This window comes from Falco punctatus (genome assembly GCF_963210335.1).
Source record: "Falco punctatus genome assembly, chromosome: 2".
Taxonomy (NCBI): domain Eukaryota; kingdom Metazoa; phylum Chordata; class Aves; order Falconiformes; family Falconidae; genus Falco; species Falco punctatus.
Window position 1 is genome coordinate 58,316,153 of NC_137581.1, and position 15,643 is coordinate 58,331,795.

At 40.6% G+C, this 15,643-nt stretch overlaps 1 protein-coding gene across 3 annotated transcripts in view; it reads right to left on the minus strand.

Moving 5' to 3' along the window:
* The window catches only part of TMTC4 (transmembrane O-mannosyltransferase targeting cadherins 4), a 71,371-nt gene extending 58,923 nt beyond the window's left edge, over positions 1–12,448 (minus strand). For all 3 annotated transcript variants that reach the window (XM_080377683.1, XM_080377682.1, XM_080377681.1), the window contains exon 1: positions 93–12,448. In XM_080377683.1, coding sequence (XP_080233809.1) covers positions 93–215 — 123 coding nt within the window. In that variant the 5' untranslated portion in view covers positions 216–12,448. The remainder of the gene's footprint in view (positions 1–92) is intronic.
* Between the last annotated feature and the right edge of the window lie 3,195 nt (positions 12,449–15,643).

Consider the following 15,643-nt stretch of genomic DNA (forward strand, 5'->3'; position numbering starts at 1 on the left):
CGCCGCCGCACCCGCCCCCCCTGAGCCGTCCTGGCCGACTCCGCCAGCGTTGCCGCCAGCAAGCGGGGCGAGGACGGGCCCCCCGGCCTTACCTGCGAGGAGAAGGAGCCCGCGCGGCATCTCCCACCCGGGTGCGAAACTCTCCCGCCCGGCGCGGCACCAGCCGGAGCGGCCGGCGGGGGAGGGGCCGCGGCGGCTTCGCCTCCGGGAAACATCCTCAGAGCCCATTGGCTGCCTCGCCGCCCCGCCCCTCCTTCGCCCCGCCCCTCCGGAGCGCCTCCGCGCGCCCATTGGGCGCTGGCGGCTCTGACGCGCGGCAGGCCGGGCCGAGGGAGCGGAGCGAGGCGGTCACTTGCGCTGGCGGCGCGGCCCGTGCGGGCCGTTTCCCCTCCGCCCGAAACTCCGCGCGCCCGGCACAAAGGCGGCGGCGGGCGGGCTCTCCCGGGGGGCGGGCGCGCGCGCCGCTCGCCACCTGCGCCGCGTTCCCAGAGCGCGGCCGCCCGCCCGCCCGCCGGCCGGCGCTGCCCCCGTGTGCGTGTCGTTGTCCCGCGCACCTGGCGGGGGCCGGGTGGTAGTGGGGCGGCGGCCGGGGCGCGCCCCCGCGGCCGTTAGCGTGACCGTTACCAGCCGGTGAGCCTGGCCCCGCGCAGCCTGGCTGGTGTGGGCAGCGCGCCTGGCCGTGCCCTGCGCCCCTCGCCCGTTCCTCCGGGGCGAGGTCCCCGCCGCGACGGTCTCACGCGAAGCGAACCCCCCCCGCCCCCGAAAACGGGCTACAGAGCCGGGGGCGCGGGGCGTCGCCGGGCGGGGGGCGCCGCCTGCCGCCTCGAGCCCGCCGCCGCCGGACGCCGCTCCCGGCGGGGCCCTGCCGGTCCGGCTGAGACCCGGTCCTGCCGGGCTTGTCGCGGGATGCTCCCCGCAGGACAGGCGTGACAAGGCAGCAATGAGAAGGCTTGGGGGTTTTATTTATTTATTTTTATTTTTAATGTTTTTATTTATGAATATATTTATTATTATCACTTTATTTGTGCATTTCTTGTCATGGTTCTTAAGAAAGTGTGATTAAATGCCGAACTACACCACCAAATGTTCAGCAGAAGCTTCCCTAGAAACAATAACATCTTAATATACTGAAATGGGATGAGAAATCCTGGCCGTGAGCCAGACGGACACATATCATTTGGAGTGGGATGTTGGAGATGTTTGCATTATCAAGTGTCATGTTAACAAGGTGGGTTTATAGCTGCCTTGGGGCTTTTAACTCTCAAGTAGAAATGCTGCTTTGGGAAGGCTTTGGTGGGGGACACCCATTGTTGTCTACTTGACACTTGCTTTGAAACATCTGCCACCACAGCGTGGCCAGCTAAGCTGCTTGTGGGGTGGCAGCTGAAACAGCACAATTTCCAGGCTAGTATATTATTCAAGTATATATGAAACTCCTGCTTTTAAGGTGGTAGTCTGTAACTCACCCTTGTTTTAACAGCTACCACAAAGCATCTGAGATGCTTCTGGGATGGGGAAGCAGTGGAAAGCCGGCAATCTGCTGTCACTGAGCATGCAAAGCTTTGTTCATCGGTCACAAACACTGGTCACTGACCCCTTTGTTAAAGGAATTAAAATAAATACACAAAAGACCGTGACCTGCAAACCAATAAAGTGATCTTGCCCATTCTGGCCTTGTCCCCAACTTAGTGATGTAGCTGGGTATAATCAGTAAGCTTTGTATGTTATTGTTTACAATCATAAAATGGTTGGGGTGAGAGATGTCTTTATGGCCTTTTGGTCATTTTGCCTTATAAATGCAAAATAAAATGTGAGATAATCTATAACATCATGCTTTCCAGGTTTCTACTCCTAAAATCCAAAGCACTGAGATTTATATCACTTTCTAAAAATGGCTGGTTTGCCACATTAGTTCATGATGAGTAAGTACTCAATGACTGCTCCATTTCCTGACTGTTTCAACTTACACCCCTCCAGTAACTATTATCAAGTCAAATTCTTGTCAGCTATCCTTCCAGTCTTTCCAAATCCAACAGTCTTCCTGAGATCATGATAATTTATAGACATTTTAAATAATTTGTGTTTACTAATGGAAGGGCTCCAACTGAGAAGGAGGCCCAATTTAGAAGAGGAAAATCCTTAGTTAGGAAAGGCAGTCTGTCATGTACTTAATCTTCTATAAATTGCAATGAAGTAAATTAAATTTCTGTTCATGCTTAAATTTCCACATATGTAAGAATTTATTTTAATTTAAGCATATGTAAATATACACAAGATTCTGTGAATCAAGGTTGAGGTTTGCCTCATCAGACTATGACAACTGCCAGACCTACACTAGTTAAATCACTTTCACATTTCTGTGCTGCGTTTTGTTCTGTAGAGGGTTTGACTTTATCACATTTGCTGAGGTATTTATTTCTAGTAATGGCCCATTCACATCAGATCCTCGTCTTAGCAGTTCCTTTGCTCACATCTCTTATATAGCTGCACATCCTTGATCTATGCTTTATAACTGGAATTTTATTTGTTCAGTGTAAGTCTGCTGATATCATCAGTTCTGGTCAAATTTATATATATATATATATCCACAGAGCCAGATGCACAGATGGTATAAATCACCTCATCACCACTTATGTCAATACAACAATACTGATTAACATTTCCTTGTGAACTAGGCAACATATACAAAAGCTCCTCCTTACCATTATTTTCCATTTTTAAATAAGCCTATTTCTTAAAGTTTTACTATCTTGCTTTTTGTAATATAGCAGCTTTTACGATGGCCTTCTGTTCTGTTTTAATTAATGTGAAGAACTGCAGAGCAAATACCTGTTCTGGAGAGTTCCCTAGTTCCCTCAAAATCTGATTCAAATCAGCTACAGTTGCATAATTTATCTCCAGTCTGCTTCTTCAGAGGGTTATTATAGCCGTTCAATTTAAAACAGTTCCTAAATACACTATTTTTTTTTTTTTAAATCTGCAATTTCTGGGAGGGTATGTGTATGCAGTGAGTATCTCCTTGCTCTGAGTTTTCTCAGCATGCTAGATTGATCTACCTAAGTGGCTATTGCATCCTTATTTTTAGCAGCCTGACATTGCAGATCTGCACAAAGGCCGATCTTTCTTTTGTAAGAAAGGAGTATGCAAAAGACGTATTTCAAGGGATCAGCACTTGTGAGTATTGCAGTGACTTTGCAGACAAGAGAATAAAATGTTGGGTACTGTGGTAATGAGGGATTCAACCAAAATGCTTCAGAAGCTTAAAAAGACTGTCAGTCTTCACCATAGTTGTTTTTGAAACAGCTGCATCTTCCCCATGGCCTGGATTTTGCCATCATAAATGTGGGTGTGGCCATGGAGCACAACTGCTGACAACTGTAGGTAATCAGCTGGTCACTACCTGTTGCATGGTTGGGGTTTGCATACACATTATATATACAAATATTTGCATATATAGTACACATATTTGCACTCCTATTGTTAATTGGACTTTGATGGTCTCTTTCTCTAGGCAAGTGTGTGCATGTGTATGTACACATATATGTATCTAGACATAGGCAAACTCATACGCCCGTTGCAATTTTAGCCTGGATTGACCATAAGTCATAAACACAAAATAAAAATGAAACAGAAGTTAAACAAGATTGTTGCAAGAGGACTGGAAAGAATGAAGCCTTGTTTTCCATTTTTTCTGTGTCTCATATTCCTACACCTTCTTGCTTGAATAACTGCAGTTCCCCTCATCACCCACATAACTAATCTTCATTAAGATCCCTTTATATTCCTCACTTAGCTTTTCGGCTTGCCACCTGTTCCAGATTCACTTTATTCTATGACTGACCAGAGCTATAAGTGTGTTCCCTGGTGAGCAGCCTGCCCAGACTTCTCCGCCAGCCAGCCACCACACAGAATTAGTGACAGCTGGATCTCTCCATGGGAGTGTCTGCAGGGTTGCTGTGATTTCAGCAGCCAATATGATTTTTATGAAACATGCAGGAACTGAACATCCTTGAGGCCCCTGTACTTTGACAACTCTGGATTAAGGGGGACATAGGTTATTAGAAAAGCATTGACAAGCAGACCCCACAACTTTAATTTTCTTTAGAATCAAGGCTTCCAGTCAAGCGTTAGATCTTTCAGCCATTCTACTGTAGACATGCTGCTGTAGACATATCCTTACTCACTCATTGAGAATGAGCAGATCCGTTGAAGAATCTATGCAAGATTTAGAGTAGATTTCAAGGATTATGGCTCAGTCTTAAATTATGTTAAAGTATGTACTTCCCTCAAATAGGTAGCTAAGAAGTATCTTTTTAAAATAGTGGTTAATTCTGAAGGTGAGAACTATGCTCTGCTATACAGGCGGTTATGAAACGTGTTCTTGTCAATATAAAATGAAAATGTTGTATCAGGCCAGACACTTGTGAGTAACAAAGAATCTGCTATTCTGTTGTTCTCTGAACCATAGGAATCCTCATCCCCGCTCTTCACTACGGTGCTTTAGACATAATGCAAGATATACCTTAGCTTTCATAGGAAAAATAAAGCACTGTCTATCAATAATCAAACTAAGCCTTTCAGGGAGAGTACCAACATAGTTATGCCAACTCATTAAAAGTTCAGCATGAAGCCTGAAGTACTTCATTCTGTGCATCTGCCTAGCTTTTGTTATTTTAGAGAAAATACAAAGTTTTCACTTAGCTCTAAGTTTTTTCCTTCTGCCCTTTCTTTACCAGATACTGAAATGAAAATAACTATCTGTGTTTGACACAAAGAAGCAGAAGATAAAAAAAGAAATTTTACATGAAAAGTGGAACCCTTAAATAATTTTCAAAGGTACTCAAATTTCCTTCCTAAAATTATTGCAATTATTTATGAGGAAAAGGCTGGAGATGTAGTCAGAATGATTGCATGTGCTAACATTATACAATTTAAGAATATTTCCAAGTTTTACATTTAAAAATTGTATTGTCCTAATCAAAAGGCTGTACAAGCATCTCTGCTGTCAGAATCAATTTGTAATTCATTACTTTTGTCCTCCAGTTAATAGTCTTTTATCTATGACATGCATATGCGTATAAATATCAATAGGCGCTTTTAAAGACTGCTGTGTCTGTCTTAGGGTTAAATTGATTGGAACTTTATTGCACGCTATAAAAAATTGTATTGGGCAATACATTAGAAGATTAGGGAAATTATAATCTACTGGAAAAAACAACAACAGCTAAAGTAGCTTCTCTTGAAAAGCATTTGCAACTGTGGTCGGAGAACCAGAACAATTATTTCCTTTCCTTGTATTATGTATTGGTCTTTTGTTCTGCACTCACTTTGTCATTTGCCTAAGTGAAATATAAGTGCTGAATATGGTAAGTCAGTCAGATGATGTCATTTTGTAGTGAGTAATATACAATGATGTTGTGAGGTACAAGAAACAATGAATTGGGGCCTGTACCTTTTTCTGTGTAAAGGTTCCCTCTCCAGCTATTTTTAGCTCTTCAGCTGCGTGTCTAACCTTGTCTTTCATTCCATTTTCACAGACCTACTTATCTAACAATGGGTTCCATGGAATCCTGAAAGTTCATCTACATGTAAAGAACTCCATGACCAAGACCTATACTTAAAAAGTCGGAGGGAAAAAAAGGGTCTTTGAAGCTAAGCCTAAAAGTAATAAGAGAACTCTGGGGAAATAGATACAATGAAACACTATATCATCATGAAAAAAAGAGAGAAGATAATAGTGCATGATTCATATGAACTCAGTTTATAACTCACAAATCAAAATCTGTTTTGAAAGGTCTTGGAACTGCATCAGCATTTGAGGCAAAGCTGGTGAGCAGCATGATCCAACAGGCAGACATTAGACAAAATCAAACTGCAGACCAGGACATCAGACAGTAATACTGCCATAAAATGCAGAAATAATTGTAAACTATTCTTGTTACTGGTATTTGTGAAATTAAACTGTTATCCTTACTAAAATAATTTTGTTTCATAGACAGGTTTGGCTGTAAGCATGAGATCGTACAGTGATGCTTCCATTTTAGTGTCTACCTAAGAAAGCACTGAGAAATTTAAGACGTATGAGTTACTGTGGGGTGTTGTTGGAGTGGCTGCTCTTAGGTAATGTCCAGCTGTGATTTGTAAATAGTACTTTTCTTTCTCTTCTTGCTCAGGGGTAATTATGGCTGTGTAAGAAATTTAAGAAGGAGTAGTTTATCTTTTTTTTAATCTAAAGTGCTTGGCAAAGGAAAGCATCTCACTTCAGAGGTGGAAAACCTGAGGACTAATGAGATAAAGTCACTTACCTATGATTGCACAGCAATTCAATGGCAAGAACAAGAAGCAGAACCCAACAGAACTGGTTGTAATTTGACATTTCCCTTCCTATGAGGAATTGTGAGCGTCTGGAAAAACTTTTGCTGAGCTGACAGATGAAAGGTAAAGCCTCAACATTTTCATAGGACACAAACTGCCTTCTCTTTCTCCTGCCCATCCAAGAGAGCTCCATCTCAGGAGAATCAAGACTGAGTTTTTAGCTAACTGTGCATCTTCTGGAAGGCTTTTTGTCCCCTGGAAACCAGAGTTGATAGGACATCCCTGGACAGGCTGCCGTAGTCTGAATTCTGTGGCTCTCTCTGGCTCTCTAACTAGGGAGAAAAAAGTTGGTTCTTTTCTGTATCCCCACCCTGACTTCAGTTCAGTCATTCCTGGCCTTGAAGATTTTTGTCCATTATTTTGAATGTTTCCTGTGAGGAAATTGTTCAGAAAGATTTCATAACCAGCTTTAGAACCCTATTCATATTGTTTTTAAACTAGCCCCTTATTAATAAGTTGGTCTGCATAATATTTTATCTGTTGAGCACCTGGCTTTGTACAGAGCATGTCACATTTTCTTATTCTTCTGTTGTCTACTAGCCCTAATTAATTTTTTCCCCCTGGTAAGCTAGGCCATATGGGTCAGACTCGCATTGTGATAGATACTATACAAAACCAGGAAGGACAGAATTCCTGCCCCAAAGAGATCATTCATGCCCCACAATTTTGCAACATTTAAACAGGTAGAGCAGCATTTATTTAATAACATTTAACAGCTCTTGTAAGGAGTAAGGCAGGGCCATCCTTCCATTGGTGGTGTTATTTTGCATGGACACAGGCAAACTATTTGTGTGCTCTTCTGTTCTGATACTGCTACAGAGCTCATTAAATATCCTTCTTGCAAGAAAGGCCTGAGGGCTATTAATTACTCAGTTTTCCATGTATAAAATGGGCAGAATGCTGCTAATCTGTTGACAAGTCTGCAGGAAGCTGTCCAACTGTGAAATGATACTGAAAATTTCATTTTCTCAGAGATATTGTCATCTCCTCACTTTTTTTTTTTTTCTAAATAAGTTAGGAAGGCACTTCTCATTACCATGGAGACTAATATTTTATTGCAAAGATTGTAATTGCAAGTGAGTTTCAAGGTTGCAAGCGGATTTTCCAGAAATCAGGTCAATTGATGAAGTACCTGCACTCAGTGTCAGCTGCTGCAGTGCACATCACTTTCATTTGGAGTCTTATTTACATTCCAAGCCCTAGGGCTTGGCTGCCAGCAAATCAATTGTGGAATTGTTGGACTGTGATAGATTCTGCAACAGGATAATAAAGGAAGAATAACTTCACTGAAGGGTAAACTTGCTTGCATCTACCCCAGGGTATCTCAGAGTAGCAACGTGTATGCAGGCAGTGACTGCAAAAGACTTGATGCCCCACAGGATCGTATGTTGGCTTACTGGTAGCAGATTGTTCTTGTAACCATAGCACAAGATAGATGGCTCAGTGCATCACAAATCAAGGCCTGCCTAATAGTAAGCATCTTTTGCAATTCTTCAGTTTGATTTACTGAGAAAGAGAAAGAAAGAAACAGAGAAATAGAGAGAAAAACAGAGAAACAGAGAAAGAAAAAGAAAGATAGGGAGATCTTACTGCCTTTTTTCCTCACTTATTTTCTCAACACATCACAAAAAAAAAAAAAAAAAAGGTTAATTAATGTAAAAAAAAAAAAAAAAGACAAAAAGAAGAAGAAACGGCTCCAGTCTGCAAACTGGAATTAAAAATATTAACAATGCACTTCAGTCCCACTCCCTGAGGGATGCTTTCAGCAAGTTTGTCTCTGAACTTTCTGTAGAAATCTTCAGGCAGAATCCAAAGACATAAGAGATTTCTTGACTGTATCTTGGTGGAAGGACATAGGACATTTCCACTCTTGTTTCTTACTTTTGTATTTATTCCCTTCCAAGTGAGTTAGCAACTTCAAGAAATTCTTCCACAGATGCAGTGACCTGCACGCTAGGAAATGATCTAACATAGTCCAGGCACTCATTTTTAATAAAGACGTTGTTGGCTTTAAAGAACCCTTCACAACCCACATGCATTTGGAGCATTTATATGTTTTTCCAGTATCCACTTGAGGACCCAGTTCTGAAAAGTGCCAGGTGCTCCTGTGTGTGTTAACTTTAGTGTGTGTAGTTCTACAAAAGCGGATCAACATTTCTGTGAGGAAGATTGGAACTGGGCAGAGCTGTAGCCCCAGCTAGTATCTACAGACATTCACATTATCTTCTAAAGTGTCCTTTCCCAAATGCAATTAGTTTGGAAACATTTTTGTGAGATATCAGCTGTCTCTGAGCAAGTTTGCTGTGTTTCATAGGATCAGGCCTTGGTAATGCCATGTCCCTGACCTCAAATGTCAACAGTCTGGTGCGTCGGAAGGATGCAGTCCTATACTCACTTGGTTAAGTTATGTCTTGGTGCAACACTATAAAGAGATGTCAGAAAATATCCTTGTGTAGCTTTAATGATCAAACATTTATCAAGGAGCAAATTAGTCCAAAAGGAGAAGTTTTTTCTTCCTACAAGACTGTCATGGTGTCACTAACAACAGAAATAAATGCAGATGAGGAGCCTAATATAAGACCATAAAACCCATTTGATTCAAAATGATAAAACAAGTTTAGCTCTATTACTACTCTTAAATTCTGGATTTCACAAGAACTGATACTGGAACTCCATATTCTGAAAATGTATTTTAAAATACATTACTTTCTTTGTGTGTTTTATTAGCAGATCACGTTGGCTGAAATACTGGGCAGTAGTCAACAAATGGTATACTGAAACATGAGTAAGAGTTATATCTTCTCTGTTTAGCAGAATGAGAGAGAAGGGAAAAAGTAGAAGATAAAGAGAAAAAAATTAAGACCCAAGGCAATAATTATAGCAGGCAGTAATTCCAATTATATTGCCCCAGAAAGTTCTATAACATGAATTTTTAAACATACACTTCTGTGCAGTTGTGGTCCCTTAAATATCTGGCAAAAAATTAATAGCTGTTGACTGCAATAATAACAAAATTATTTTTTTTGGTGTGCAACTCACTTGTGCTCATGCCATTGATTTTACAACTCCTTCAGGAACCATTATTTTATGGTTAGGTTTACCACATCATGTTATGGAGACTATTCTGATCATAATCTGTATCAAATCCTTGAAGTACTAGCCTAAAGCTGGTTCATACATGATAAGATTTTTTTTAAGTATTTATCCATCTTGGAAATAAAAAAATCTAACAGTTTTGAGAAAGAATTTCTAAAATCCTTTTGAAAAGGCTGCAGGCTTCTGAATAGTAGAAAAGTATTTGTTAGGATTGTATGGGATCAAAACATACAGATATAGTTATACCAGTGGTTTCCAATGCTGTTGCATGCTCAATAGTTTTGGAAAACTGATTTCAGCTTCTTGAGCAGTGAAGCTGCTGGCAACATTCATGTGCACTACCTTCACACATCATTGCATCTCTCTTAAAGCTGGGAGATGAGCAATAAACTCCTTAGTTTCAGCTTGATTTTTATCAGTGCAGCATTACCCTTTCCTACTTACAGTCTTGATTGTCTAATGAGGAAAGAAAAATGAACATGTGGGGAAGGGAGGAGGTTTTCCCAATGGCTTTTGCTCTAAATTCCCTTATATGGCTCCACTGGCTACAAGTAGAGACTAACGAGATTAACCGTATTAGGCTACCATGAATTCCCACCACAAAACCAGAACTAATTTTCTGAATCCCATGCAAATACACCTCTAGGCCATCCACTTCTATTATCACCTTTGTTTTGGTTTGTTTTGCTCTTGAAGGTATGTTGAGATCTCAAATTAAGCCAATGACAATTTGAATTGTCTAATTCAAAAGGTACGTTTCTCACAGAAAGGCACTTTTCTGCATGTTGCCATGCCTGTGGCATTATATCACTGGTAGTAATAATATCACTCCTTTTTCTTGTTTCCTTACTGTATTTAAATCGTGGGCTGGCTTATTTTAGAACAGCCCTCATCCCAAATATGCTGATGCTAGATAAGTTGCTCTCTGTGTAAACCCATTCCTTGAAAGGGCCAGCTCTCACCTTCAGCCTGACAGAAAACAGGACTAAGTGCTTGGGTGGACATTTGGCAAAGCTTAACATTTCCACCAACACATCACTAATTTTTATGCTAAAAATTTCAGTGAAAACAGGCCAACCTGGAGTAAGTTCAGTGTGCAAGCCATTTAATTGTTTTATTTATGCGAAAGTATTTGCATTTTATAGAATTAGTGGAATTATCAAGACCCAGTTGTTGTCTTCCCTGAAACTAAGATTTTTAAACATTTGGCCTAGATAATTTAATTACCCCAATAAACAAACTACCATATAAACTGTCCTTGAATAGTTCTTATACCTACTTTTCTTACAAGCAGCAAAGGAAACACATAAACCCATATGAATATAATTGTTACCAGTTATTTTCTACATCTTTAAACACAGAAGCAACAGTAACAGTTTGTTACAAAAACAGTTAGTTGAGGAGCTGCTTTCTGCAGGTAAATCAATTTCTTGTAAACACATATGTGTTTTGTTTAGGCATTCTAGGGTCTTCCCAAGGGTGCATCACTGTCACTTTACACAAGTTTTGGTTCAGGGGAGATTTAGAGTGTCAAAATTGCCTGCTTTAGATGTGTACACCAGCTTCATCTTTGTTGTTGATGATTCTTGGGTTTTGGAAGTAGGAGACCTTGTTTTGCCTACTAAAAACTGTAGTGAATTATATTGAATCATATATTATTGGTTTTTAAACATGTGAAAGCCTAATCACTGCAAATTCATTCAGTATTGTTTGACAGTGTGTGTTACTAATAATAATTAGGTCATATTTTAGCAAGAAAAGGTTTCTCATAGGAAGTCCCCAAGTGCCACTTAGGCTGGTGATGGTATGTACTTACTGGAGAAAGACTATTAAAGTCAATTGGAATACTGGAGAAAGTCCTTATCAATATGATAAGGATAGATAAGGAATCAACACTCAAATTCGGGAGATTTAAGTAGTATTTTAAAATACCATTTAAACGCAGATTTACCATCATTCTTGTATCCCCTAAAGTTAATTACCTCTCTGATTTGAGTGTGCCATATAGCAGGGTGACAATTACCTTTTTTTTTTCATAAATTCCCTGCTGGAAGGGTTGTATGAAAGCACCTCTTGGGTTTTTGGTTTGTTTTTTTTTTCAGGACTACAGGAAGGAAAAAGCAATTGATAGTGAAAACAATGTCCCTGTTTCTGAATTCAGCTTGCTATTTTCTGCATTGGGTTTATTGTTCTGAGTTCAGCCCTGTGCCAGTTCAGCAAAATCCCGTCAGTAAAGATTATATACATAAAAATAAAGCTAAAAAAAAAAAAGTTATTTTATTGGTATAGACCTGTATTAATGTATGACATGAACCGAGTAATCCCTTCCTGTACTGCTTTCATAAGGCTGAGAAGAAAGGGAGAAGGCATAGCTTATCAGAGGAGGACAGTACTTCAGGAGTGTAATTTACAGCAGAATAAGGTACCAAATAGGTAAAGCAGGTGATAGCAGATTAAGTGTATGTAAATATATGTATGTGCATAGACATATTTATACACAGACATGCACACACATATATACATATATACTTTTTTTATATATATATATAAATATATATGAGTGAGTGACTGTAATGAACTGCTTAAAACATCTTCTGTGGAAACCTGCTTGGAGGGGAATAAGAGCAGCTTTTTAACCACCTCCTGATAATTTCATTGTTATTTTTGAGCATTGGCCATACTGCTGTTCTTTTCTGTTGTATTCATATAGTACACTGCAGGTTTTGTGACTTCGGCATTTTTACATTGTTTTGTGGCTGTCAGAATGCAATGTCTGTTACACAAGTGTATTCATAAGACTGCATCCATTTTTAATTCTGACTTGTTAAGCTTTAGTAGAAGTCCAGAAGGGCTGTAGGGGGAACTTTTGCACAAATGTATGAAAAGCCAGAGAATAGTTTTGACTGAAGTCAGATTTGAGTAAAGCATTGTGACTTGGTTTCTCTTTGTATATACATATACATATACATATACACATACATATACATATACATATACACATGTTTGGTCTATGTTTAATTTTTTTTTTTGTTATAAAAGTAAAACGCAAAGTTGAGGCAAATCCTGTTCAGTCTGAAACAGTGCATCCATTCCTATGGGCTGAGGTTTTCAAAGACAGCTTTGATAGACTAAATACAGAGAAAAGGCTTGTCATATTTGACTTTTAGCAGTATACTTATGATGGAAACATGTGACAACTATATACATTATTGAACCAGCTAGCCATGAAGCTATTTTTGACAAGTACCTTTAAGTATGGCACGTATGCAAGGTATTTCTGGGGCTTCTCCCAAAAGATAACCTAGTAATTTATAGGGATAAACAAAACGTCCAGCCACCCACTAGATGGTGACAAGGAGCATAGTTAGGTAAAATTGTATTTACAGCAGTGTATGCATTACCTTTTTAGCAGCAGAATCTGATTAACCTGCCACCAGATTCTCCCCCATACGTCATCATGAGAGCTGCTGAATAGTGGGAAAGTGGTCAAGGATAATAGACTTGCCCAGTTAGCTGTGCTATAGAGAAGCAAGAAAAGGAATAGTTGTGGGGTGCAGGGTGGTGCTAAACGGTACAAAGTGCTACAGTTGAGATACTCCTGCAACAAAAAATTTCCCAGTGGCAGCTGTGTTATCCTGGTGAGTTAGAATACCAAAGCAAAGCTGTGCAGCAGCTGAATTGCCTGCCTGTGTCTTCCCTCTCACTGACCTGTGCTGCATCTTACTAGTTGCCTTCAGGAGTGGCAGGTGAGGGCCCTCACAGATATACAGTCAAAACTGTCAGCAGTGGATCCAAATGAACTCGTTGCTAGAAGGCATTATGTACAGCATATCTAGAACACAATGTTCCTTATTTTTTGCCAAAGGGGTGGTGATATTAAGGGAAGCGGTAAGCAGGAGATGATCTGTAGCTGACTTCTGAAAAGGTAATGCTGAACACTGAAGGCACCTTTACCATCTGCATGCCCTGTTATAAAAACAAAGACAGCTACACAAACGGATTCTGGTGTTCCATATACCCTACACATGTATCTGCTGCAAAGGTCTAGTTTGTATACATTGCTGACGGATTTGATTGCCTGTTTGTGAACGCAGCTACAGAAGTGCTGAGGGATCAGCAGAATTTAACAGCAGAATTTTGCTTGCAGTTGTAAATAGAGCAGCAGTACCCCCAGCATGGTATGTGGATCATAAATAACAAAACAGCCTACAAAAGCTGCCCAGGAGGCAGAGTATCTGCTATTGCATTTGGTGAGTATTGGCTGCTTCAACCACTGACAGAGGCTGAATATAAGCAAAGTCAGTCTCACGTTGTTTCAGGAAAAGGATGTGCATTGGTGGAAGACTTTTTTTGCTGTAGTCTATATGAAGGATAAAATGTATAGTGAATGAACACAAGGAAATATATTGTACATGGAAGTACCTTGCCTTAACTCTAAAGAAAATTTTTGTTGAGGGCTCCCAGGTTTTTATTCAATAGAAATGACCACAGTAAACTTCTAGGTGTATGTAGGCATGTAAAATTTCCTCATCAGTCCAAGAAATGTGGAAAAGCATACTGTCTGAGAGTGGTACGTTCTCACTATCAAATGATTAATTAAAAAAGTGAGTTTAATTTGAAAGAAGGGGAGCATGTTTGAGACAGAAAGAGCAATGGGAGACTATGTAACAAAGAGGGGAGGATTTTTCTGACTCTGCTTAATATACCTGACTAGACCACGCAGTCTCAGTCCCCATCGCTCCAGTGAGTGACTAATAGAAAAGCTGGATACTACCTTCCTACCATCCACGCAACATATTTTGGCACAAGTGGAGCTGAGTGTGATTTCACCACTTACCCCATTATAGGATGCTGGGTAGCACACTGTCCCATCTTCTTCAATAGATGCAGCTTGTAGCAAGCTGCATCTTTAATCTGGATTATGCCTCATCCCCCATATCATTGCGCATCCTGATCTTCTCACTAATGTAGAATCTCTGTTTTTACCCCAGCTTTGCCGTATGGCTCTTTCTAGTAGAAAACCCTTCCAACATTACACAATAGCTTCCATGTAAATTCAGTCTGCTGTGGTCTGTCCATGTAATGATTTCTTTCCTTTGTTACACAAGGTAGTTGCTAACAGAGTGCCCCTATCTTTTTTCAAGCCTTATAGCACCAAGCTTACCCAGAAAAAAACAAGTCTGATTTTTTTAAAAAAATCATATTTTTCTTTGTATAGTTTTTAAATCAACAGTGATACACAGAGCAAGCAAATAAAAGGCTCTGAAGGTTTCTTGTCTGGAACATCTTATGTTCAAAGCCCTAGTAATGTTTTTCCTAGCCCACAATTCAAGTAGAAAGACTGTCCTGGTTTCAGCTGGGATAGGGTTAATTTTATTCTTAGTAGCTGGTGCAATGATGTGTTTTGGCTCTGATGTGAGAACAATGCTGCCAGGACACTGATGGTTTTAGCTGTTGCTGGGTGATGTTTATACCAAGTCAAGGACTGTTCAGTTTCCTGGGCCCTGCCAGCGAGAGGACTGGAGGGGCACGGGACATTGGGAGGGGACGCAGCCAGGACAGCTGACCTGAACCAGCCAAAGGGATATTCCATACCATGGGATGTCATGCTCCATACATAAACCGGGGGCGGTTGGCCAGGGCTGCCGATCATTGCTCAGGGACTGGCTGGGCACCAGTCAGCGGGTGGTGAGCATCTGTATTGTGCACCAATTTTTTTCTTTCCTCTCTTCCCTTTGGATTTCATTCCCTTCCCTTCTCCCTCCTTTTCATTATAATGGTTATTGTTATTACTATTAGTGTTCTTTCACTTTTATTTCAACTATTACATTGTTATCTCAGCCCTCAAGTTTTACATTGCTTTCTGATTCTCCTCCCCATCCCTCTGGGTGAGGGGGGAGTGTGCAAGTGGCTGCGTGGCACTAAATTATTGGCCAGGGTTAAACCATGACACCCTTCTGAGAAGACCATCAGACAACAGACACTGGCAAATTTATGTCACTTGAAGTGGGGTTCATGTGACTGAACACACATAGCTCTTTATCTACATCTGAGCTACTTGTTCTGGGCTTCTTTATAGTCAACAGGAAGAAAAACAGACATCCCTTAATCCCCAGATTTATTTTAGAGATTTGCATTAATAGAAGCTGAATCCTAATATAAAAAAGTCTGT